At 42.4% G+C, this 27004-nt stretch overlaps 1 protein-coding gene across 1 annotated transcript in view; it reads right to left on the reverse strand.

Moving 5' to 3' along the window:
• Positions 1-27004, reverse strand: part of LOC122799370 (proline dehydrogenase 1, mitochondrial-like) — a 972876-nt gene that overhangs the window by 341824 nt on the left and 604048 nt on the right. Inside the window, exon 9 of the mRNA XM_044068377.1 lies at positions 8101-8193. Within this exon, the coding sequence (XP_043924312.1) occupies positions 8101-8193 (93 nt within the window). The remainder of the gene's footprint in view (positions 1-8100; positions 8194-27004) is intronic.

Raw genomic sequence — 27004 nt, forward strand, 5'->3', positions numbered from 1 at the left:
GAGGAAAAAAGAGAGAAAGAAAAGAAATGCTGTGCAAAGGAAAGAAAGAAAGAAAGAAAGAAAGAAAGTGTCTGGGGATCTTCAAAGGGTTGCTTGTCACAGACATAATGCCATATTAGTGGGACAGAGATTAAATTTTTTTCAGTAGAACTGACTGTAGCAAAGCAACATGAGAGTCAGGAGACCATGGTGGTCTGTGGCCTTACAATTGGGGGAAAAAAGAAAGTACAAAATGCTTTGAAGGGGAAAGAAAGTGAGGATACGCAAAGGGTTGTTGGTCGCTGCCATAATGTCATAGCAGTGGGACACCGACTAAATAACAGAACTAACTAGATAGAAAGTAGAATCCACAGAACATCAAGCTAGAAAGGCTACAAAATATGTGCAAAATATTAGCAAAAGCATAGTTCAACATTCCTCAACTGCAGTAAGATGAATATTTAAGCAAAACATGCAAGCATAACACACAAAAATAATTTGCTTACGTTCCACACTAGCCAGGGCCCAGCTACGGGAAATGTCTGCACAATCTCATAAAAGTTCTCTGCTGTCCTAAAGAAAACTGTAATAGTCATGAATCAGTCATAGGTTCATAGGTTCATAGGTTCATACTAGGCTATCTGCCCTAGGGCATTTATAAGCCTAGCCAGAGTGTGTCTGGCTTTCGCCACCCATTTTAAATTAATTTTGCTATGCCTTTTTTTGAGGTTAGTATACTGTGCCTCTCTCTAACAGTGACACAGAAGTGATAGCCGGGGTAAACCTACGATCTCCCATCCACTCATCAAGATTCCTCTTGAAGAGAGTCAATGTGGGACTCTGCCTAACCTGGACTGGGATTTTATTCCAGAGTGAAGGGAGCCTCTGGGTTATGAATCTGTCCCTCCAGCATGTCCTATTTATTTCAGTGCTGAGGTTCAAGTCTCTCAAGCTCGTAGCTCGATGGGATTTGGATTTTCTGAGGTGCAGCATGTCCATTAATTCTGGGTTGGACATGGCTTTATACGTCAGGCACAGATCGCCTCTGAGCAGGCGGTATGCCACTAAGTAGAGCTGGAGTTTCTTTAACCGGGCAGCATATGGCATCTGTTTGAGCCCTTTGATCCTCTTGGTGAGGTACTTTTGGGGTCTTTCCAGTTGCTGCAGGTGTCTGGTAAGGTACATCCCAAAAGTGGCATTGTACTCAATTATGGGCCTGATGAGGGATGAGTAAAGAGGCACGATGACCTCTCCTGATCTAGATGTGAATCCCTTCATGATTAGGTGGGCTATATAAAATGTTTTTCTAACCACTTTGGCCACGTGGTTGTCAAATGAGAGATTGCTATCAACTTGGGTCCCCAGGTCCCTAATGACTTCTTCTGTACTTAATGGATTACCACCTGTGTGGTAATTTGTGGGCACTTTGTTTTTGCCAAAGGGGATGACTATACACTTTTTGGCGTTTAGCTTGAGGCCATGGCTCTGGCACCAGTTGTCTGTTTCTATGAGGCCCTTTTGGAGGATGCTTGTGTCAGCTGGAGAGTTGATTATGGCGCCCAGTTTGCAGTCATCTGCAAACTTGGTCAGCCACAGTCCTTCCGTGTTGGCCTGTACCACCGAGAAATATATACCGAACAAGAGAGGTCCCAGGACTGAGCCTTGTGGGATGCCACTTGTAACTGGTTTGGAGTCTGACATGGCTCCAGCAATTCTAACCATGTGGGTTCTGTCCTTGAGCCAGTTTGCAACCCATCTAGTGACATAGGGGTTTATATTTAAGCTGGTGAGCTTATCTATAATGCCCGAATGGGGTATTGTATCGAAGGCTTTTGCGAGGTCCAGGTAGGCTGTGTGGACCACCTTCCCCTCGTCAATGGCCTTGATGACTGTTTCAAAGAAATCGACCAGGTTTAAGAGGCAGGATCTGCCATTAACAAAGCCAAACTGGGTAGGATCCAGTGTCTGTAGGTCCCCAATATCTTTATTTATGAGGTCCATGATGATCCTTTCCATAGCTTTGCAGACTAAGCTAGTCAGGCTTATGAGGCGATAGTTTCCAGGATCCGTTGAGGCACCACCTTTGTGGAGAAGGACCACTGTTGCTGTACGCCACTCTTTGGGTACATATCCTGTAGTAAGGCTAAGATTGAACAGTAGTTTTATGTTTGGGTTTAGCTCTTCTTGGAGTTCATGTAGGACGCAGCCCGGGACACCATCTGGTCCCATTGATGCTGTGTTTTTTGCTTTGGAGAGGGCGGCTCTTACCTGAGCATCTGAGATGTCAGGGGCGGCACTCGGTTGCGATAGATATTTGCCGTCTTGGTGGGCGGGGGGAGAAGTTTCCACTGAACCTGTTAGCTAGCATGTTGGCAATGTCTGTGGGCTCGTGTATTTTTGTCATTTTGGACTAATTCTGAGCATATCTGGGAATTCCCACCCAGGTTCCTAACATAACTAAAGAAAGCCTTGTGATTATCCTTAGTGTCCTGTGCAATTTTTCTCTCGAAGCTGGCCTTAGACGATTTTATGAGTGCCCGTAGTTTTTTGCTAATACTGATCAGAGATGCCTTCCCTTTTTGGGATTTTGCTCTACCATGTAGTAGCTTCCTCCTTCTATTGTATAGTTTGTTTATGGCTGGGGTCCACCAGACAAGACGTCTGCCTTTGGGGGATTGGGTCTTGGTTTTATTTGAGATTGCATGATCCATGCATTCCTGAAGGTGTCCACAGAATGCGTTTATAAAGGATTCTGATAAAGGATTCTGCGGTCTGGGCCGTATTTTCCACAGGCCCGGGGGCTTTGAAGGATTTTGCCTCGGTTTTGAGGCGTGTGAAATTTGCTTTAGAGAAGTTTTTCACTGTGGTATTCTGGGCACTGGGTGGGGTCGGGATGTGAATATCCAGTGAGATTAGTTTATGGTCTGATCTTACCAGTGAAGGATACACTTCTGGTCTGGAGCATAGTGTCCCCATGTTGGTGATGATCAGGTCCAGTATGTTTTCCCCTCTTGTGGGAGTGGTAACAAGTTGTTCCATAGCATTTGAGTTTATAAATTCTAGGAACCTTTGGGCTAGGGTGTTGGAGCTAGAGTAATGCTCCCAGTCTATGTTTGGATAGTTGAAGTCGCCCAATATAATGGTGTTTGGAGAGACCTTCATATTTTCCAGTATTCTCAGGAAGGCCGAGTGGGGTTCCTGTGTTCGGGAGGGTGGACTGTAGCAGGCTATAAACTGGAAGGCAGTTTTACCCACAGTTAGTTGCACATGGATAGTCTCTGATGCTTCGTGGTGTGCCACCAACCTGGAGGTGTGGGTATCTTTGACAAATATTGATACTCCCCCTCCTTTTGTGGTTCGGTCCAAGTTTTGGGGCTGAAAAGCATGGTATGAGGTATAACCTGATGGTGCTGGGGTGCTCTCGGGAGCCTTGAACCAGGTTTCTGTTACTGCACAGATGTCAATGTTCTCCATGCTAAGGAGAGTTTTGAGTGCGTGCATCTTGAGGTTTAGACTTCTGGGTTTATTTCCTCTGAGACACAAAAATTATCTTGAGTGTCTCTTACTACAAGCAAATGCCCACTTATCACATCAAGAACTTTTCATTACATCTTACCAAGTCCTGTCACTAATGTTGGGGAATCCCCTCCTTACGGTGTCATATAAACTATCAGCATTGTATTAATTTAATGCAGAACCTGACAGAAATGTATGCAATGTTTGACTGCAACATAGAAAACACACACACACACACACACACACACACACACACACACACACACACACACACACACACACACACACACACACACACTTATGTGAGTTCCACACAGTGAAAAAATTTCTGCAGTAGCAGAGTCATGTTGGGAGTGCTTGATTCTGGATCAAGATTTTGGATCTGGTATAGTGCAGATGAAAAACTTGAGGAAAAGAAAGACTAACCATCCATAAACAACAGAAAATAATCTACAAAATACTTTTTTAAAGCTTATTTTACTAAAATCCATCCGATGTGCAAACATAAATTACAAAAAAACTACCAATACCTCCATACCTCTCACTATTCAGTCAAAAAGAAAGCAGCTACCCCTTACATACCCACACTCACAATCTAACTTCTGCCAATGCAGGGACATCCACGCAAACCAAGGACCTAATCTTCTGACTGGCAACTCTGCCAGCTCATATAAATCACTAAATATCATAACCCTCAATCTCCAAAGTGTTAGAAGCAAAATACCTGAATTCCATGCCTGGATAACCCTCAGTAAACCAGATATACTAGTCACAACTGAAACCTGGCTGAAACCCTGTATAAAAGATGCTGAATTCCTCCCTCCAGGTTACACATGCCTAAGGGCTGATAGAGCTCATAAAAAAGAAGGAGGCATTACAATACTGTATCCAAACACCTTCTCCACTGTACCTTACTTCAACCCTATTCCACAATTTTCCACAGCTGAGATACTAATATAATTTTTAAAAATGAATAACTCTAAGAACCTCTGCATTATAGGCATATATATCCCCTAGGCAACAACATTCCTCTTCTAGAAGAAATTCTTGCCTAGGTATCAAACAATATAAAAAATGAAACAATTATCATGGACGATGTAAACATTAACTGGCTAGATATCTCAAATCAATCTCAGCCATTTAACATCAACTTCTGTAACTGTACACAATTATCAACTGACATTACCAGACCTAACAGGGACAAAGACATGGTTCAATCCTTGACTGGATATTAGTACTAGTCTCTGACCCAAACAAAATTTCAGAAGCAAGCAGTCTTTCTTACATCATCAGTGACCACCTCCCTGCCTATATTCTATGCAAGAATACCATGTCAGAATCAATACAAACAAACTAGAAACCTCATCAATTTCAACTAGTCGAAAGCAGCGAAGGGCGTTCTCTTTTGTACACAGAAGCACAACCCTAAACGAAACCTTAAGAAATATCAACTGGAGTAGACTAAAAGTCCTTCCACTTAATGAAGAAGTAGAATTCTTCATTTCTACCTTCCTGGATACCTTAAACTGACTTGCCCCATTAAGACAAAAAAAAGAGTAAAAACTAATCATGCCATCTGGCTCTCCAGATCTACCAAACAGATCATAGTTGCCAGGGACAAAGCATGGAAAAAATGGTACAGATCAAAGAATCCTTCCGACCTCCTAAATTTAGACAGCTTTGTAATGAAGTGCCTAGTTATAAATGACAAAAAAGAACATTATTTCTGCTGCAAAAGAACTATAAACAAAATACAAAAAAATTCTGGACTTCCACATCATCTCTGTTAAATCCCAGCACCAAAAATAACCCTTTCCCACATCCAGACAAAACACCTAGCAAAATCGCTACGCTCTTCAACACACATTTCATCAATACAATATCCAGCCTTCCCGCTACCTTCCCTCAAACAAACTGCCAAACTTATTCTTCTCCACCAAATCCCTCATCACATAATACTACTATTTCCTCTGTACCCACCTTTTCTTCCTCCCATACCTACTGCTACTATTACAAAACTACTTCTAAAGCTGAAACCTGGCACTAGCGGTCCTGACAAATTACCCCTTGAATATCTTCAATTATCTGCCAAGGCCATTGCCTACCCCATCAACATTCTTCTTAACAGCTCTATCCAGGAATCCTACATACCTAGTATGTGGAAGAAAGCATTCATTCTTCCCCTCCACAAAGGTGGCAACAACACAGACATCTCCAATTTTCTACCTATTGCCATTCTCTTCCCCTCTCTAAAATTACTGAAATATGTATCCACAATCAACTTCTAGACTACCTACTTCAAAATCAACTTCTCTCTCCAACTGAACATGGATTTAGGCCAAGCCACAGCACAACCACTGCTCTTATATCATTCATGGACATGGTCAATCGACCTTGAGATGCTGGCAAAACTGTATCTTCACTCTTTCTTGACCTTTTTAAAGTCTTTGATACTGTCTCCCACCCTTAACTTCTCTCCAAATTCTCTAATCTAGGTATCTACCCCCAACACCAAACTGGTTCAATAATTACCTAACAAATAGGCAACAATCTACTAAACTGTACAACTCTTTCTCCCCATTCCTCGACACAGCCACCGGCATTCCCCAATGCTCCATTCTAGTACCTCTTCTCTTTAGTATTTTCATCAATGACTTTCACTGTACACTTACTAATGTATCAGTTATACAATACGCTGATGACTCAACCATTATCTGCTCCACCTACTCTATTACTGAACTTCTGCAAATAATGCAAAATGCTTTACTTTTACTGAAACCTGGATGACCAATAATCATCTTTCCCTAAACCCTAACAAAACCAAACTGCTGCTATTTACTCCCAAGAAAAGCACTCCCATAACTGCTACAAAAGTAGTCTCTCATACAAAGCTACTAGGAGTTATCTTGGATGAAAACCTTTCTTTTGACCTCCATGTTCATAGCAATATCAAAAAACACACCAAAAACTAGGCACCCTTTATAGGCATAAAAACTCATTTAAACAAATCCTTGCTTTAACCTTTCCTACTCTCTCTCCCATATGGTGCTCCACTCCTCACTAATATCCAGTCCTCCCTGAAAACTAAGCTTGAGTCCTGTGACAATAGTTATCAAGTTCGCAACCAATGCAAAACACTCCTCCCATCACTGCTCTTCATTGCACTTTCTTAATTGGTTTGAGCTCCCACATCAACTAGCATACCTACAATTAATCACAGCACATACAATTATTTATAATCCCTCAAACTGTCCAGCCCTCTCTTCTATACTAACTCACTATCACCCAAATAGATCCAAAAACCAACTTCTCCTCCAAGTTGAAAAACCTAGCTGATCACATGCTTTATTCTTTCTCTATTGCTAAATCAAGGAATGCTCTCCCATTACCTATTAGAATCACAAGTAATGTTTCCTCCTTCAAAAATCTCTAAGACTAAATCTATCCACTCTCTGGCTCTACACATGCATCAATTCCCACCCTCCTAAAACTTGACTCCTACTTAGGTCCTGTTCATCCTTATCAACTTCATCCTTCCTTCTAATCCTTCCTTACTAACAATGACTACATCTACTAAAAGTCTCACCTAAGTCTAACAAATAGTTACTCAATCTCAAAAGTTATGCCTCACAGGATTGATTATCCTATACTTTTAAAATAGCATGAATTGTATTGAATTGTACTGTTCAGTCTACAACTTGTGCCTTGAGCTTACTCTCTGCATTGTACAATCTTGTATTATCATGTATTCTATTGTATATTTGTACTAAGCCTTTTGTTTTTACTAACTGTTTCTGTCATTATGTATTGTCAAACTAATTTGACCTGTGGAGCTTTTCTCCCCGGGCCTCTGGTGGACTTTGCTGGTAAACAAATGCAATAAATAAATAAATAAAACTTAAACATAATAAATGAACAGTGGATAATGAGAATCCAGTGAAGTGAGACAAACAGACTAAAATTAACACTTGAAAATATTCTTTTATGTGCTATAAAACCAATATGCTTTACTTCTATAACATAAAAATAGGGCACAAGGTAACAAAGAAGCTAGTGTTGTTTGCTTACACAGCTGATAGATGCCTGAAGGATAAGTATATCATTTGCCCATGCATTATCTCCTTTTATGAACAACTTCATATCTAACTATGTGCCCAGGCACTATCTCCTTTTTATGAACTTCATATCTATGTGCTCAGGCACTATCTCCTTTTTATGAACTTCATATCTATGTGCTCAGGCACTATCTCCTTTTTATTAACAACTTTGTATCTAACTATGAAAATCCAGAGAATGCCAGAAGTAATGAATGTTGAAAACTACTACTACCAAGTAATAGGAGAAAAACATAACCAAAGTATATTTACAGTTGATGTTTCCCAGTACTGAGTTCCTGAATTACACAGCCTATTAAAAATAAATTCTGGCAAACTAGCTATTATTAGACCACTGACTTCATATTTACTATCCAGTTATAGTCAAATACTTATAAACAATATATAAAATAAAATAAAATGTGCATACAAACTACAGGTATCTTTCTGCAGCTATACTGTCAGAATAAGGTGTACAACTCATAGAGGTGTAAGAATGCATGTTCCTTACCTTTGCCAAAACATCCATTCTTTGAAGCATTCTTTTCATTTGCATTTCCTCTTCGTCTGTAAAGGAGGACAGCAGTGGCTCCAACTGGCCAGTCTAAAACAATAACCAACCAAAAATTATATTTGCATACTCCACTATAGCATGTTTCATCTATTGTACTCTGGTGGTCACACAGGATATTACAGGCAAGCCAATACTCACCAACAAGTATTACCTTTGAGAGGGCCCTCTGCAGAATGCATGGGTGTCTGTAGAGAGTGTGTGTTGAGGGGAGGGATGCAGAGAGACACTTGCTTATACCCTTTCTGCATCTTACATCATACCTTCTCAACCTCTTACTGCAAAAAATCCGGACGAAGCCTAAAATATTGGGGGAATCAAAGGCCCTAAAATAGGAACAGATGTTAAATAATGCTCTTACAAACTTAAAAAAGTTGCTGGAATAACATGATTTGTGTTAGCATTCATTTTCTGAAGGATATAAACTCTGAACCTGAAATGTATGTCATTATTTTGTAACTTCACTCCTCTGTGATTTGTCAGAAAACCACACATTTTATGAGGAACAGACCAAAAATATGAGGCAAGAATCTGGACATTCTGTGAAAATACAGACAGCTGAAAGGTATGTCCTACATGTTTCTCTACTTTATATCTTGGGCTTCTGAAATGGGTAAACATGCACTCTTGTATTACAACACCAGGGTTAAGGGACATACCTCTCAAGAGACTGTACCAGAAAAATAGAGCTAACCATCAAGTTTATATAGTTACGAGCTTGAAGTGTACTTACAGGAGGTCCTGACACCAAGCAAGGGTTATGGAGGGAGGGGGTAATGAACTTTAAGAAGTTGGGACACCTGGACAGAATCTTTAGTGGTGTCATAAGAAAAACTCTATAGGCTGGAAGATTCCCAAAAGACAGCAGAAAACTTCAAGGCAAGATGTACTTTAAGAAAGCCCCCCCCCCCACCCCCCAAAAACACTGTCCTATAGTGGAGATGGAGGTAAAAGTACCAAGAATTAGGTGGACAATTTCCTGAAATATTCTTTAAAGGCACTAACTGGACTAGTGGAATTCATGTCAGGCCATTGAGAGGTAAGAACTGGCAATCCTTCAGGACAGGGGCATCTTAGCAACTGCAACAACCTTTCTATAGAAGAAATACTTATTTGTGCACTTGTGATAAAGGGCATTACTAGTGCAGAACCATAATAGACAGTGAAAAAAAATAAGAATATAAAGTGTATGTTCTATCATGGTTTCAGTGCACTGAAAGAATATTAAAAATGAGTACACTTTTTGAGAGACAGCTGAGAAACCTCCTTTAGAAGTAAATACGGATCTAGGCAAACATCAACCTAGTCCTTAGAAAATCCAAAGAAGGAGTGCAATAAAGTCAAAAAAGAACTGCCAACAACTTCCATAGCTCTTTTTAAGCGTGTTTAATAACACATCACTACACCACACATTTATTAACGCAATCAAAACACAAATATATCTCCAAGCAGCCATCCAAATCAAATTTCCACTAGTCCTTAGAAAGACAAGGCAATGCTGCATGCATTTAAGAGCTTGAAGCTCAGAAATGCAACAGAAAGAGCACAAGCAAAGACACAAACTTCAAGTCTGCTGAACAAAACAGTTTAAAGGGCTGTTTCTACAAAACGACAAAGTATGGACCATAAGGTAGAAAGATTCTCCACCACTAGCTGGAGATAAGGATTGTAGTTGAAAACAGGTCCCTACCTGTTTAGGGATGCATCCAAATTCAGCAGATATTACAGGGAGGCGATGAGGATGAAGTGGAAAGCCCATCTCCAAGTTGTGATCAGTGAATCATCTGGGAAGGAAATGGCAGCAAAGATCCAGCACAAGTGAGTAACAGAGGGAATGATGATTCTTTACTCAATGGTCCAGTCCAGGGGAAAGGGAATAATATTACTGCTAAAAGTACCAAAATACATTAATAGAAGGCAGGTGTGCACTTGTCCTCTAATGCAACCCAGAAGTCCAGACTCTTTGAGAAGCAATGCTGTCTCTGAAAGGAGGAAGGCAGACTTGAAAAATATCAAGAATATTCCCTACAGAAAATAGAGAAATGCCCTGGAAATGGGCAGAACTTTTCCCAGTGACAGTGACTCCCACTGACTGTATGCTAGACAGCATACTCCACTTCCCCAGAATTCTGATGGCAATCACTATTAATCCATGCAAAAGAGGACCAGTCCTCACTGCAACCCAGATATCCTAAGTTCAAACATCAGCTTCAGATGCTGTAACCAGTGGGCAGAAGAGGGTACACATGAGTGGCTGATGCCAGCTTGCTCATCCTGGATTGGGGGGGGGGGTTTCTCCAAGTCTAGGAATGCCCAGTTGGACTCTCTCCTCACCTCTAGCTTCTTCTAAAGTATCTGTTTCACTGCAAACATTGGGTCAGTTGTGCTGCATCCTGAACTGAATCTGAACTGCTCATCTTTTACATTCTACTACTCTGCATATCCATTTATCAATTACCCTGTCCAGAACTTTCATGCAATGTGATAGGAGTTTGATGCCTTTGTACTGCCCACAGATGTAGATGTCTCCTTTGTTCTTGTACAATGGCATGAGTATGCTTATTCTCCAGTCATCTGGGATATGCCTTTCTCTCCACACTGCTATTAGTACCCTCAGGAGCCATTTCTCCCCTATCTCACCCAGCATCTTTATAATATCTGCTATGATCTCATCTGAACGTGCTGATTTCACTGACTTCATTTTCCTTAGTGCTGTTCTTACTTTTTCTACGGTGGGCTCCTCTTCTCCTCTCGTCGTAGGCTGTTTCTGGGGTAGTACCGATTCTGTGGGGTTTTCTTCATTCAGAAGCTGCTGGAAATACTCCTCTCTGCCTTTGATGTCCTGTGGACTGGTAAGCAGGTTGCTGCCGGCATCCCTTATGAACAGTGTCTGACTATCTTCTTTATCGTTCTACCTTTGCCTTGCAACTTGATATAGTTTCTTTGTGCCACTTACTGAGTCACTTTCCAGAAGCTGGTAGAGTGCCTCCAGTGCCCTATTCTTTGCTATTGCAACCTTTTTCTTAGCTTCTTTGTTAGCCAACCAGTATTCCTTCCTAGCCTGGTCCGTCTTTTCTATCTCCCACTTTTTCCTGCACTCCTTCTTTCTTTTGATGAGTTCCTGGACTTCTGCATTCCACCACCAGCTTTCCTTATGTACCTTATTTTCATACCTGGCTCGGCCACATATATTTTCTGTAGTCCTAACACATAATGTTTTTAGGCGCTGCCATTCTTGTTCAACTCCACCTATTTCCTCCACTTCTTGGGGAGCTAGAGACATGAGTAATTCCTTGAACTGTTGTACTTTCTCTCCAGTCAACTTCCAGGTCTTTAGCCTGGTCTCTGCTGACCTTACAGCATTCTCTGACCACTGCTTGCAGCTGATTGTGGCAACTAGTGGTTTATGCTGTGGGCCAACTGTTTCACTGGAGATTACTTTGCAATCATGGATTCTACCCCAGTGCCTTTTCCTTACTAGGAGGAAGTCTACCTGAGTTTCATGTTGGTTACTCTTGTATGTGTCTCTCTTTCTGAACCATGTGTTGGCTACTATCAAGCCATTTGCCAGACAAAAGTCTAGAATGGCTTCACCTTGTTTATTCCTGTTTCCCCACACATGTGGATCCAGGCAGTCCTCATATCCTGTTCTGTCTGTCCCGATATGCGCATTCAAGTCATCCATTATCAACACTAATTCATGCTGTCCTGCTTTATCTAGTAGGTCCTGTAACTGCTGTCTGAATGCACTCTTTTCCTCACTATTACAACCCTGCTGGCAGGCATAGACTGAGATTACTGTCCTACCATTACACTGGAGTCTGATTGCCATGAGTCTGTCATTAATTCTGATGATATCCCTCACTGCCTTCTGAAGCCTCCCTCTCACCACAATTCCTACACAATTTCTAGCCTGTCCCCCTCCTGAGCAGTAGAGTCTGGATCCCAAGCCAAGTGGCTTTGCTGCATTGCCCTTCCATCTTGTCTTGGATACACAGGATGTCCAGCCTCATCCGTATCATCATGTCATCCACTTTCAGGGAACCTATATTAAGAGTAGCAATTCTCAGGTAATGTTTGGCAGGTTGGTTGGTTTTATGTCCAGCTTTCAGTCAACATAGCCATCCCAGGTAACCCAGTGCAACTAGACACCAGCCAGCCAGTAGCTTACTGACCCAGGGCTGCTGGGCTTTATGGTGGGTATGCACTGGCGAATAGGGGCACATATATCCCTCCCACCATTAGCAAGGGTCCCTGGCATAGGTCAGAGTAGCCCAGGTCCTCAATCCTCTTTTCACTAGTAACTATGCATGCCCATTTTGGTGACATTAGTCAGCATGGCTGAATCACCTAGAGCCATTTTTTATACTGTCAAGTGGCTATCCCTGCCACGGCGTGCAGTCTGTGATCCATGTTCTCCTATCTTGAGGATACTGCGTACCACAGTAGATGCCCAAAGTGGTTGATCTGTGCAACTCTTCCCCCTCTTGCAGGGCACCATTTAGAGTCTGTGCTTCTGCCCACAGCTCCATTCATTGTGAGTTTGAGATGGAAACACACAGCACATTTTTCAGACATGGGAGAAACCCCATGGAGACACATGGAGAACATGCAAACTCCAAACAGGCATTGGTCGGAGGTCAGGAATGAACCTTGTACCTTGTGCATGGGAGACGAAGAGCTTAACCATTATGCCAACTGGTCTCTTAAGCATACGATCAGTACATATTTTAGATGAGTGTACACTTTTGATTAGTGTCTTAAGATCAGTCACTCAACCATCAGTGTACAACAAGAAGGATGTCACCCAATCTCATATTTTCTTTTGCACCACCGTGCTTGAGGGGGCTTCAGATACCTGGTAGTATTTATCATGTTGAGTAGGACAGCATTTACAACTCTGAGTGTATAGCAAACTCTCTATACAAAACACAGACTGGGCATGATACTCTGTGTAACCAATCTGCCTCATAAGGGAACGATCATTCAAAACATTTAGCAGGCATTGTTATAAACATTCTTCTCAAATCTTCCAAATATAAATAACTATCTTCTGACTACAACAGAACTAGTAAATATCTTAAAATTTATTAACTAAAAGTAGGACATATGCCTGGCAATAAAAAGGCTGACCTGTGTCAATTTCAAACTGGCAAAAAGAGTGAAGATGACATAGGTTAATTTCTCAAAAAAAAAGCTGCTAACTTCATCTGATACCCTGTCATACCTACTTTAATACTAGGTAATACAATTATAAAGTAAATATTATTTTTTTTGCATAAAATAACTTGTTTTCATCATCTTGGAGCATGTAAAATGATTAATGTATAAAATGTGTGTAGAAGTGAGTATGTGGTTGTTTTCAGTGGAAATGCGGCAAAACATTTAGATGCTGAAACTACATCTGCTTCTCAAGTATGCATACATCTACAGTGCCTTCAGTTTAAAATGTCTTACCTTATTCAGGCACTAGCTTGTTGGACTCAGCATCCCTATCTGTAAACACGCCATACAAAGCTGAAGAAAAAGAAGTAATATAAAGCTTGGGACTCTTTTTAAGCAGAGGCATTGGCTGTTAGTTCAAGTCATTTAATGCCTAACTTCTTGACTATTGCAGGTGGATTGCATTTCTGGACACAGCACATTCTAGAATCCATGTACTGTAAAGATTTAAAACTATATTTTTGACTTTAAAGTCAGAAGTCGATAGAAAATCAAGTACATCATTAGCTACTGATATATCATGTCTAGGTAATCTGTTAAATAGCATTAAACTGTATGCAGTCTGCCTGTTCAAAACCACTTATATTTTGTGCAGGTTTATAGCTGCATGTATACTTAAGTGCATTACTCCATTTTATTTCAAATAAAGAATTTTATTATTCACAGTTAAATACTTGTGGCTAGTGATTTATTTTTAACTTAAGGATATATGTACATAAAGGCTGAAACAAACTATTTGCTTTCAGTCTTTTGAAGAGTGTAATGGACTGGCGTATAAACAGCTGTTCATGTTTGCCCTTTTACAACTTATGACTCAAGCTAATGCTAATATATGGTTGTCTTATTTTCTATGGTATATGTGTTCTTGGTGTGTAATAGAACTTCAGTTGGTGAAGTGCTACCAGAAAGAAAATTAAGGAGTTGCTAGTGCTAGAGAGAGATTACTAACCACTTCTGGAAATTTGTGTGTGTATCTATTCTTGATCAGGTTCACTTATTGTTGATAAGCTTGCACTGTAAGACACTAGGGTCAGCCTGAGGAGGTGAATAAAACCATGGGGAGCTAGTGATTAGAACTCTGATCTAAAGCTATACAGTGTACAGCTTATCTCAATGGGGTAGGTGTTTTCTTGTACCCAAGACAGCAGTGCACATTTACTGTATGCCCTTAAGGCCAATTGCTGCTCGCATATTCTTTGGTAGTAATCAGTGTGAAAAGAACTCATGTGAATAGCAAATGAACACTCACCACAGGGACTGCAGGAAAAGTTTTGATGTAAAAGGACAGCAAGAGCGCAAGTGCATATACTAGATGGAAAGCAGCAGAGCTTATTCTTCACAAAATAAGCTGCAGTCACTGAGGGAAAGGCCTTTCACTGTAGTAAGGAAGGAAGATGATGCTAAATATTTCAAGGAGGAGCCAAACAGAAGGCAGAAACACATACTCTACAAGATTAACATGATGAATCCTTTCCATAACACAGAGACAACGGTGCATAGTGAGCTACACCATAAATTGTAGAGGAATCTGGCAGACTTCCTTAGTGTGGTTTGGACTGACACTTTGTTGAACAAGACATCACTGTCAAAACAGCTATCTCCTGTGGAGAATTAGGAAACCCTTGCAGTACTACAAGAATCTGAATATATATTCAATGATAAAATAATATATATCCAAATAATAGAGCAACATGTGGATACAGATCCCAAAGGCTAATCAGATAAGTACTTTAAGGGATAGCTAAGCAAGTCCTGCAAATTAAGTGGAAGGAACTGTAAGATATTTGAGTTTTGTGTAATGCAGGAAACCAGACATCCCTTGGAATCAATGGTAGTGTTTATGTTAAAAAAGACAGGAGCACTAAGCTTTGTGTAGACTACATGTATAGCTCTCAACCACCAAGTGCAAGAAATCTGGACAAAGCCATATTAATTGGGGGGAACAAACACCCAAAATCAAGTACTGATTTTGAATATTGCTCTTATAGACAAATAAAGTTGCTAGAATAACAGGTTTTATAAAAGTATTTTGGCTTTTCCCAGTTAGGGGTTGCCACAGCGGAACTCCCGTCCGCTAAATGATTGGCAGTGGATTTTTATGGTGGCGCGTTGCCAGCCTGACGCCCAACCTTCAAAGAAGGCACGCCCATTCACGTAAGCACCTACCTGCATGTCTTTAACGTCACTCGACTGCGGGGAGGACATGCAGACTCCACACAGAAGGCACTCCAGCCGAGAATCGAATGGGAGAATCTCTTGCTGTGAGGCAACAACTCTAACAGCTGCACCACCACAGCCATAGAATAACAAGTTTTATATTAGAGTAAATTTTCTTATGGGTATGAAGTCCAAAACTCAAATGTGTGTCATTATTCAGTCACTTCAGTTATCAAAAGGTTCTCCAGAAAACCACAAATATTATAATGGACAGAGCAAAAATATGAGGCAAATATCTGGTCATCCTGCAAAAAATCCTGATAGTTAACAGGTATAACTACAGGATTCTAAATAGCATATAACAGCAGATATGCATCCCCTGCCCATGACAGATTAACTTTAGACCAGCTGGGTGGGGTTAAATATCAGACCACAACTTACTTGACTGCAAGTTACAAGAAAGTGAACTTGACATCTGCAGCAAGGTGGAGAGTCAGTGTTAGCTGGTCTGTTTTAATTTAGCAAAATTGCCTTTGGGATAAAGACTGTTCCAGTAACTTTCCAGAGGCTAGATGATTACATCCTAGAAGGGGCTGAGAACTATGCTTCAGCTTAAGCAGATGCTATTAAATTTTAAATGGTACTGGCAAGGACATGTCCAACATGTCAGAGAAGTGTTTAGCAGATTAAAAGCAGCTAGGTTGACTATTAAAGCGGAATAGTTGAGATAACTTAAGGAGATGGAGATGCCTGAGATGGGTAATAGAATGTACACTGTGGGTCAGATAAAGAAATGAGGGCATCAGAGCAGAAGATGACTAGCACCAGTTACATAAAAAAATCAAGGAGAATGGATTATGGTGGTTTGGTTACACAACCAGGAAAGCAGAAGACAATTTGCTAAAGCTGATTTGGAAGAAAGAAGAAGAAGGCAAGAGGAGATGAGATTATCCAGCCAAGGGAAGGAAGGACTGCCAAGAGAGAAGACCTGACTGCCAAAAAAGGTAGGATAGTGCCTCTGAATAGAAAGAAGGGGTGATAAATTACATGATACACTGACTCCATGTGAAAAAAGAGTTGATGATGGTGATGATGATGATGAAGAATATTAAGGCAAAAACACATCAGTTAGAAATAGCAGAATAAACCAATCATAGTCTTTGGGTGAATGATGGAAGAAGTCAGAAAGTGCCAAAGTGGAGGCTACTGTTACCAAAAATCAGATAAAGGTCTGAGATAAGTTTGTTCCTCATTATAGTACCACAGCCACTCCTCTTACAGATCTTACCTAAAAGAATAGACCAGATGAACTTATCTGGATTCCAGCATATGAACAGGCATTCTAAAAACTCAAACAGACCTTGTGTGGACCCCACTGTGGTAATTAGTCTTATTACAGCCAGGAGTTTATCATACAAGTAGATGCTTTAAACCACTGACTGGGATGTTGCCCTCACCTAAATTTCTTTGAAGACAGAAGCACACTTTAATTGTAGATTTCAGGTAAGGGAAAGCTTTCATGCCACAATGCAGAAAGAATGGCTATCTACAGGAACTAGAATTGCTCAGTATTAAACCCAATACCATTTTCCTAGATGATCTAAACTATTCAACTATAGACTGAGAAACATACACCAGAACTAGTGCACAAGCACAGAAATTCCCTGAATAAGTCAATACAAATGCCCTGGAACAATTAGTCATAGCACCCACTAGGGTGAATAACATCTTGGATCTTGTCCTTACGAATATGGGAACATCTTGCGCTATCCCTTCCATATCTGCATCACTTGTACGAGCTGACCATTAAGCAGTCTCTTTCAAAATAAAACTAAAACCCTTAGGAATTTCTTTAAGACAAACTACCTTCTCCTAAGTGATACATTGTCAAGCTTCAAATCCCCACCAAATCCAATTAGTTCCACTGAATACACAGAAATACACACCATCACACTATAACAGCATGTAAATAGCTGCACAGATGCAGCTGTACCCCACAGGAACAAGTGCAGGACAAACTTCAGAAACAAACCTACATGGTGGAACCATAAAATCAACAAGCTTTACAGTAAAAGGAAAATGATTTTGATAAAAAGTAAGAACAGTAATTCCCTGAATGTTAGGGTCCTTGTCACCGAAACAGAAACAACTCAGGAGATTGAGCTCCACCAAACTGACTTCCCAGATGGTTATACAGTGAGTAACTTTTAGTTATGTACTCACCATAACTTCAGATGTTTGGGATCCATCTCGCCTACATTCTGACTGATGGGTTCGGAGCCGATCCCTCGGCTCCGACTCGGCGCGCTTATGCCAAAGAGCGAAGTCTCTTATTGGCTGAGCTTATTATATCCCAGGATGCACCACTACCAGTCCCCCAGATCTAGTTTGTCCGCATACATGCACACATGCATACCCTGCTTATATAACATCGTCAGATGAAACAAGATAAAACAGTAGAACTCAAAACCGTTCAATCTCTTCTGATCTCCAAGGCAGGGGGAAGGAGGGTGGGTATTAGGAATGTAGGCGAGATGGATCCCAAACATCTGAAGTTATGGTGAGTACATAACTAAAAGATGTTATGTGATCCTATCTCGCCTACATTCTGACTGATGGGACAGCGTCCTAGCACCTGAATCCTGGGTGGCTCACTGGAAAACACTCCTGAGTACCGTGGAACCAAATGATGCTCGTCCTTTAGATGCCACATCCAATTTGTAGTGGGAAATGAAAGTGTGCGGATTGGACCAAGTAGCCGCAGCACAGATTTCCGATATAGCGAGCTTGGAATGAAAAGCTATAGAAGTAGCCATAGCTCTGGTAGAATGAGCTTTGATAGATGTTGTAAGTTGCTTATTCAAGAAGAATAAGCCTGAGTTATGCAATCTCTGATCCATTTTGAGATAGTAGCTTTGTGATGGTTTGGCCCGTTTATTATCTGAGAAGGACACAAACAACTGGTCTGACTTACGAAGTTGCTGAGTCCTGTCTAAATAGAAGCGTAATTGCCTGTGAACATCCAATTTATGAAGAGTGTATTCTGCTTCATTGGAGAATTTTGGGAAGAAAACTGGTAGCTCTAGAGATTGTTGTAGGCAGAAACTAGAACAGATCTTTGGGACAAAGGATGGATTAGGCCTAAGTGATACTCTATCCTTGTGGAAAATCAAATACGGTGGCTTAATAGACAGGGCTTGAAGCTCTGAAACTCTTCTTGCAGAAGTAATTGCAACTAAGAAGGCAGTTTTCCAAGACAGATATTTTAACTCGCATGTAGCAGCCGGTTCGAAAGGGGAGATGTTAATGCAAGCACCAAATCAAGATCCCACGGAGGTGCAGGATGAAAAACTGGGGGTCTTAATAGGCTCGCACCTTTAATGAAAGTTTTGCATAGTCTGCAGCTCATCAAAGGAGGATCCATGGATTCGTGGAATTTAGAGATAGCCGCTAGTTGGACTTTAATAGTTGAGACAGAAGATCCCTGATTAAACAGGGATGTTAAGAATTTCAAGACCTCTGGGACAGGAGCAGTGATAGGGTCTAAGCCCTTGAGTTGAGCCCAGATAGCAAACCTCTTCCACTTACTAAGGTACAATTTGTTAGTGGTGGGTTTGTGGGCGAAGATAAAATGTGAACAACTTCCGGGTCTAGTTTGTGCCTTCTAACTAAAGTCGGAAGTGGAGGAGCCAAGCTGTCAAATTCAAAGATTGAAGGGACTGATGCCGATGTCCCGACTGATGGATTAACAAGTCCGAATTAGGTCTAAAGTCCACGGATCGTCCACTGCATGCTTCTTCAGGAAGGGAAACCATACCTGACGAGGCCAGTATGGGGCAATCAGTATCATTGAAGACCCCAGTTGAGAAGCTTTTGAATAACTCTGGGAAGAAGCGGAATTGGAGGAAAGGCATAAAGTAGCCCTGTTGGCCAAGGTTGTGCTAGAGCATCCATGGCTGGTACTCCCTGATGTGGGATCAAGGAGAAGAACCTTTGGCACTTGGTGTTCAGTGGAGTTGCAAATAGGTCGCACGCGTCCCCATCTCCTGAAAACCTGAGCTGCTACTGTGTGGTTTAGAGACCACTCGTGAGGAGAGAGAATTGTCCTGCTCAATTTGTCTGCCAATATATTTGACTTTCCCGGGATGTGGGTCGCTACCAAGAAGCGGTTGGTAGCTACAGCCCATTCCCACACTCTCATGGCCTCTCTGCAAAGGGGGTATGATCTGGTCCCTCCTTGTTTGTTCAGATACCAAACCACCGACATGTTGTCTGTGTGGATGGCGATGATGCCCTGAGGAAGAAACTTGTGTAAGGCTTGTAGGGATAGAAGTACAGCCCTCATCTCCAACACGTTGATGTGGAGAAGAGCTTCGTCTGGAAGCCAGGAGCCCTGAACTAGCCTGCCCAGACAATGCCCCCACCCTATCTGGGAGGCATCTGTCGTCAGGGTAACCACTGGAGAGGGAGAACAAAGGGTTTTCCTTGATCCAAATTGGATGTCTGAAGCCACCAGCGAAGGTCCCTTTGCATATTTCCGTAATCATGATGTGATGATTGAGGGAAGATCCTGAAAGGACCATTGAGTTGACAAGAGCCACTGAAGAATCCTCATGTGTAATCTTGCCAGAGGAACTAAAAGAACCGTGGCAGACATTGAGCCTAAAACTTGAAGAACCATCCTGGCTGGGGCTTTGGATCTCGAGATCAGAGCTTGAACTTGGCCCTGTAAAGTTTGGATCCTTTCGGCAGGAAGAAAGACGCATCAATCTTGAGTCTATCTCTGCTCCTATAAACTTTATGCTGAGAGGGCAGCAAGACAGACTTTGACCAATTGAATGTAATCCCCAGGGAAATACCCAGGGAGATGGTGGCTTTGAGGTTGTCCATTAGTAGATGCCTGGTGGTGGCAGTCAGGAGCCAGTCGTCGAGATAGGGAAACACTTGGAATCCAAGACTTCTCAGGTGAGCCGTCACTACTGCCAAACACTTGGTGAACACCCTGGGGGCTGTGGTGAGACCAAAGGGCAGAGCGCAAAATTGGTAATGACTGACTCCCAGGCTGAAGCGCAGATACCTCCTGGACGCCTGATGTATCAGTATGTGATAATAGGCGTCCTTGTGGTCTATGGAGCACATCCAAACATCCTTCTCCAACAATGGGAGAATGGATTGTAACGTGACCATTCGGAATTTGGATTTCGTGACGGATTGGTTCAGTCTGCTGAGATCTAATATTGGTCTCAGGTCCCCTGTCTTTTGGCACTAAAAGAACCTGGAGTAATTTCCTGATCCGATCTGGTCTGTGGGGACCGGTTGGATGACTCCTTTTTCTAGCAGCTTTAAAGCTTCTGCGGCTGCCATTTCCCTTTGACTGGGTGGAGGGTCCGGGATTCTTTTGGACGGTGGGGGAGTATGTGAATGGGATGGTGTAACCTCCGGCAATGATCCGAAGCACCCATCTGTCCTGAGTGATTGACTCCCAGGCTTTTAGGTGCTTGGCAACGACACCCGACTGGCTCCGAGCAGCACAGCCGGGCAATCCCTCATGACGTGTGGGAGGCTGAAGAGCCATGAAAGGACTCGCGGTCTCCAGAATTGCGGGCCCTCTGCCGCCTCTGGGACGGCGTCTCCCTGAAAAATTTCCCGTCCTCTGCCTCTGGAAGGGAATCTTCCTGCTGTTGGGAGAAAAACTTGAGATTTATGGAACCACATTTTCCCACCTCCTTTAGCCTTGGTGTAAGGCCGAAAGGGAGTGGAATAACGGGCACCTACGGCAGATAAAGTTTTTCCCTCTTGCTCACAGCGGGTAAGGGTGTCTTTAACCTTGGGTCCAAACAATGAGGACCCATCAAAGGGAGCGTCGGGCGAAGGAAGACTTGAAGGCCTTCGCAAACTGGCACAAGCGGAGCCAGGCTTGTCTAGGTAGAGCCACGGCTGTGCCTGCCGCTCTACCCTGCCCTTCGGCCGCATAGGAAATGAGCCTCATGGACGAGTTAGAAATTGACGTAAGGATAGCCAACTGAGAGCTAACCGACTGGGCTAGCTGCTCAGGTAGGTTACCGAGGGAATCTGACAACTCCTTGACCAGATCCCTCTGAAGCCTGGTAAAATGTGCCAAATAATTCAGAGACCTTAAAGTAAAGGCCGCTGAAGTCAGGGTGCGCTTCCACCTGTCCATACTCCTAGACTCCTTATTAGGAGGATGGACAGACGTTGAAGCCTCTGCCACGTCCTGTTGTGTAGCAGATGCCACCACCATGGCATCTACAGCCACGCCTTTAGTGAGGAACTCCTTCTCGGGGGGAGCAGACAAGAATTTATTTGGACGAGAAGGGACTGGTTCCACGGTATCTGGATGTTCCCACGCCCTTCGACAAACCAAATCCAGAAGCTCGTCAAGGGCGGAGACACCCAGGAGGCGGAGGGCTGAGCCCCAAAGGCCTTGAGGAGCACTGACTCGTCAGCAGAGGGGTTTGGATATCCAGCCGCCTCGTTGTTTGAGGATCTCTAAGATGTCTGCAAATGAGACATCATCCGAGGCGACTGAGGACCCCTCTGCATCATCCAGATCAGTGTCTGATGTAATAGACTCGGGGAGTCCACGTGCTTCCTCTTGCATGATCTCTTCCTTGGGGTTCCTCCGAAGACAACTCTAAAGAACCCTCAGGAGGAGGGAACCCCACTGGGGTAACCTCAGGCCCAGGGCTCCGCTGACTACGGACAGGGAACTGCCAAAGACCCAGTCTCCACGCCCAGGAAGGTGCCGGTAAAGCCGGAGAGATGGCGAAGAGGACTTGGCCAAGGCACTCCTCATGGCTCTGAAAGCCGGACCCCAGAATCCTGGGAGTGTCCGGTCCCGAGCCGTGATAGCCGACGGAAGTCCCGCAGCGCACCGAGGGGAGGCTCGAACCGAAAGCATAGGTCCCGAAACATCACCCCCGGGTCCAGCCGAAGAAGTCCGCGTACCAAACTCGGACCCGAAGGCCGGGTTGAAGTAAGGGTCGGAGCCGACCCTGAGATCTCCACCGGCTCCAACAGCACCTGCTCCGGCGGAGCCGAAGCAGTCGGAGGAGGAATGGCAATGGGTGGACCAAGGTCATCGGCTCCAAGCCAACTGGGTCGGAACCGAAACAAATTTTGGAAGACTGAAGACTGGAACAGTCTTTGGAGCACCCTGTCTATATCAGAATCTGACATCCTCAAGACCGAGAGGAAACAGAACGGGTTTGAGACGGCCTCTCCAACGGCCCCAAAGGGCTAGGGGACCGGCTCGGCGACTCGATGAGTATCGGCGCCGAGGAATACACATACCAGATTCCATCGGTGCCGAGGTGGGCTTCGCCGAGGAGGAAGTGTCTGGCGGGCAACCTTTGTCGGCTCCGAGCAGTGGAGCCGGCGAAGGTGACCCGCCTCGATGCCCCAGCCATCGGCTCGAAGCCAGAGGAGTCGATACTGGTGGCATCGAGGCAGACCGTTCGACCTCGGCTCCAAGTCCTTGGAGCCGAAGGAGAGGCCTGCCTATGTTTCTTAGCGGTCGGATCCGACGGACTGGTCGGAACCGGCCCTTTCTTTGGCCGGAGAAGGAGAGGATGCCAAAGCTTCTTCGAAGAAGGTTTAATTAATCCCTTAAATTAATTTATTTTTCCTCTCCTGGAGGACCCTTGAGGAAAAAGCGTGACATACGCTACATGATTCCTGTAAATGTTTTGCCCCTAAGCAATACACACAGAGCGAGTGTTCGTCCGTGATGGCCATTTTGAAACTACATTTTACTCTATTTTTTAAGCCCGAAGGCCTAGGATTCTGAGACATTATGGGGGGAATTTCAGTAATCTGACTGGAAGAAATACAATTACTGCCCCTAAGTATAGGCTTACAGTTATCACTAAAATGACAGGGACTTTGAAACCCTGTAAGAACAAACAGCTACCAAAAACTTTAAAAGCCTTTTACTATATATAAAATATAGAAGGGTTGAATAACCGGGAAGGCCCTAGATGAAAGGGGGGGCCTACCAAACACAACCCAGTCACACAACAAAATTTCACAAGAAATTCAAACCAACCACACAACAATGTAAGAATAGCTGTTAAAACAGCTTTTTGAAAAAACAGCAAAACTGACAGAAAAGTTAGTCAAAAAATAACTACTCAGCTCAGCCAGCTCGAGACCACGTCTTCGCAGGTTAGCGGCAAACGAGATCTGGGGGACTGGTAGTGGTGCATCCTGGGATATAATAAGCTCAGCCAATAAGAGACTTCGCTCTCTGGCATAAGCGCGCCGAGTCGGAGCCGAGGGATCGGCTCCGAACCCATCAGTCAGAATGTAGGCGAGATAGGATCACATAACATCACCTTGTTTCTAGCTCTCCCAGTGTAAAAACAGAAACTCAGCAGAAAAGGCCAGCAGGTTTGTGTTTATGGGTAAATTTCAATAACTGGCTAGTAAGTGCATTGCCTGGATGCCAGGAATAAAGAAATACAGAAGACCTGGAAAAAATCAGCTACAAAAAAGTGAAGAACAAACACTGACTGGGGAAAGTTCTGCAACTGTTCAGCAAAAAAACAATGCAACATTCAGACATGACTTCCAGTAACCTACAAAAAGATATAAGACAATTGCTTACAGACCTGGTTAAAATAAACAAAACACTGATAGAGTATATCAACACAAACAACAAAAGGTTGGAAAATGGAAGAAGCTTTAAACAGATACTCAGATGAGATGATAAAGCTGCAAATATCAGAGGCTGAAATAAAGAAAAGGCTGGCTGAATATCAGACTGTTCAGGAAGAGATGTTTCAAAAATAACCGAATTAGAGGACAGACCACATAGGGGAAAGCCTGAGATTTTCGGCTATACCAGAGAAGCTGTGGAAGGAACAGGCTGCATTATTTTTTGAAAGCACAAATAAGCAACTGGACTGGTATTCCACAGCAGGAGTTGTTAGTTTGAAAGGGCACATCTTGTGTATGCTCCAAACCTGGCTATAAGAAAGCAACCTAGGCCTTTACTAGTAAAGATGCAGTCCTACCAGCAGAAGGAATTGATTCTGACAAAACTGTGGCAGAAGAACAAAGGAGTAAAAGTGGGAAACAGCACTGTTTTTGGAGAATGATTTTTCATTATACACCAGACAGAATAGGAGCAAATTTATTCCACTATTCAGGGAATGTTGACATTGCAGGTGTGAGATTCAAACTGCTGTACCCAGCTGTCATCAAGATATTCTTCCCCGGAAGGGCAAAATCACTTTTTGATGATGTCTATGCTAAGGGAAAATACAACAGTTTGTCCAGCAAAAAGTAAGTTGTGAAACAGAAGGATAGTCTGCTTCTTGTTCTTCTGGTAATAAAGACCATAGAGAGACTGTACCTTTGAAACCTTTTTAAAATTTTCAACAGAAAATGTTGGAGAGAAGGATGGGGGCACAAGAGTTGACTAGGAGAATCGAGAGTACATTGGAAATGAAGCAGAAACAAGATTTCAGAGATGAACAGTAATAAAACCAATAACTTACAGTGGAATTACAATGTTATAATTATATTTGTGAAATATGACAGAACAAGAAAATCTGGAAATAGTGGACTTTTTCAGAATCTGTTGGACTTGTGTGGGACACTAAAGCATATGCCCTACTTCCTGTCATTACTGTTCAGAAAAGTGCTTTGCAGATGGGAAGAGGAGGGAGGAAGTTAACTGTAAGCAAAGATTTTTTTCTTAAACATGGCAGCAGTGGTGCAGAGGCAGAGTTATCACCTCACAGCAAGAGGTTCTCCGGTTCGATTCTCAGCTGGGATGCCTTCTGTGTGGAGTTTGCATGTCCTCCCTGCATCCGTGTGGTTTTCCTCCGGGTGTTCCAGTTTCCTCCCATGTCACAAAGACATGCATTTGGAGCATTTCTCCCCAGGCCTCCACTGAAAATTGGCTTTGTTCCAAGTTGGACTTCCCCAGTAAACAAATGTTAAAATAAAATAAATAAACAGTACCAATTTTGTGGCATGTAGTTTTCTTTACATGCTATAAAGTTTTTTTTCAGTTGTTTTAAGGGTAATGGGGATTGTAAACAGATGCTGCTGTTTTTTTTTTTCTTTCTCCCTTCTCTCTCTTGTCTTGTTTAGTTTTAAGAAATGTAGGCACTGCAATATATAAAAATGCCTACATAAAAAGCAAGATACAAGTAAAAATATGTGAATTTTCTCATTCTTGCATGGGGAATGACTGTATTAAGGACCTTAGATTGCTTTACTAACAGGTTCTAAGAGAGAGCAAGTAAATGAAAAAGAACATTGTATATACATGTATGCTCAGTAACAATTCTTCAGCTGGTCTTCATGTTTCCATGGAAACAACAGGATAAAGAGAAACTGGCTGTCCTCATGTCTCCATTGAGACAATCTGATAAGAGAAACTGGCTAGAGTGTGGTGGAGAGTGACTGGCTTGGGGGGGGGGGGAAGAAAAGAGAAATTGGCTAGGAGATAATGTTCTCTGAAAGCATTCTGGGGTTTTCCCAAAATAGATAATGTTCTCTGAAAGCATTAAGCTTTCCCAACGCAGTTATTGTTCTCTGAAAACATTTAGGGGGTTTCCCAGCTGGGAGAAGTAAGGACAAGACAAAACCAATCAGCACTTAGTAGAAGAATAGGGTGCACCATGTGTCTTAGCATGTATGACCTTTCTTTTAGGCTAAATCAAGTCTGTGAGTGTGGCTGTCAGTTTGGGACTTTTGTTCCTGTTAGGAGGGTAAAACTTCAATATTTGAAGGTGTACATCGTTTTGTGTGTTAGTATTAAGTTAATAGGTTTTAGGGGGTATTGGGGATATGTTTGTTTGTTTTTTTTTTTGTTTGAGGGCTTTCAATAAAACAAAAAGTTTTATAAGATGTGACATAGGCTCACATGTCTATTACAAGAAACAACTGTACAAAAGTTAAACCTGCCAAACAGTGTATGTATGTAACACAAAAGTTGGAACTAGACATTTAACAAAAATGTGAATAACTTTTTAATACAATGATGCTTTATTTAATGTCTTTAAATGTAAATTACCTCACAGATAAATACAAACAAGAAACAGTAGTGAACTATATTTAAAAATGTAGAGTGCAAACAGCTATATGTTACAGAAGACACACTTAGAAAGAACTGAACATGTGAATTTGATAAAGAAATGTTTTCATTGGTCATTACTCATCAGAATACCAGGGACAAAGGAATAGATGAGTACTTGTATTAATTGCAAGAGGAGCTACAACAGTGACAAAAGAAGATAAAATTATAATAATAGCAGATTTGTAGTACTAAAGAGCTACTGGCAAGGGAGAAGGATCACACTGGCATGTATTAATATTCTACCTAAAACTGCTATAATGGAGCTTAAGAAAATTCTGGGAAAATAATCAGTCTTCAGCAAGGAATACTACTTACAGGTGGGGGATGGAATTTGATTTGCAGCACTAA

This window comes from Protopterus annectens, chromosome 4.part0, assembly GCF_019279795.1.
Source record: "Protopterus annectens isolate FY-2018-M chromosome 4.part0, PAN1.0, whole genome shotgun sequence".
NCBI lineage: Eukaryota > Metazoa > Chordata > Ceratodontiformes > Protopteridae > Protopterus > Protopterus annectens.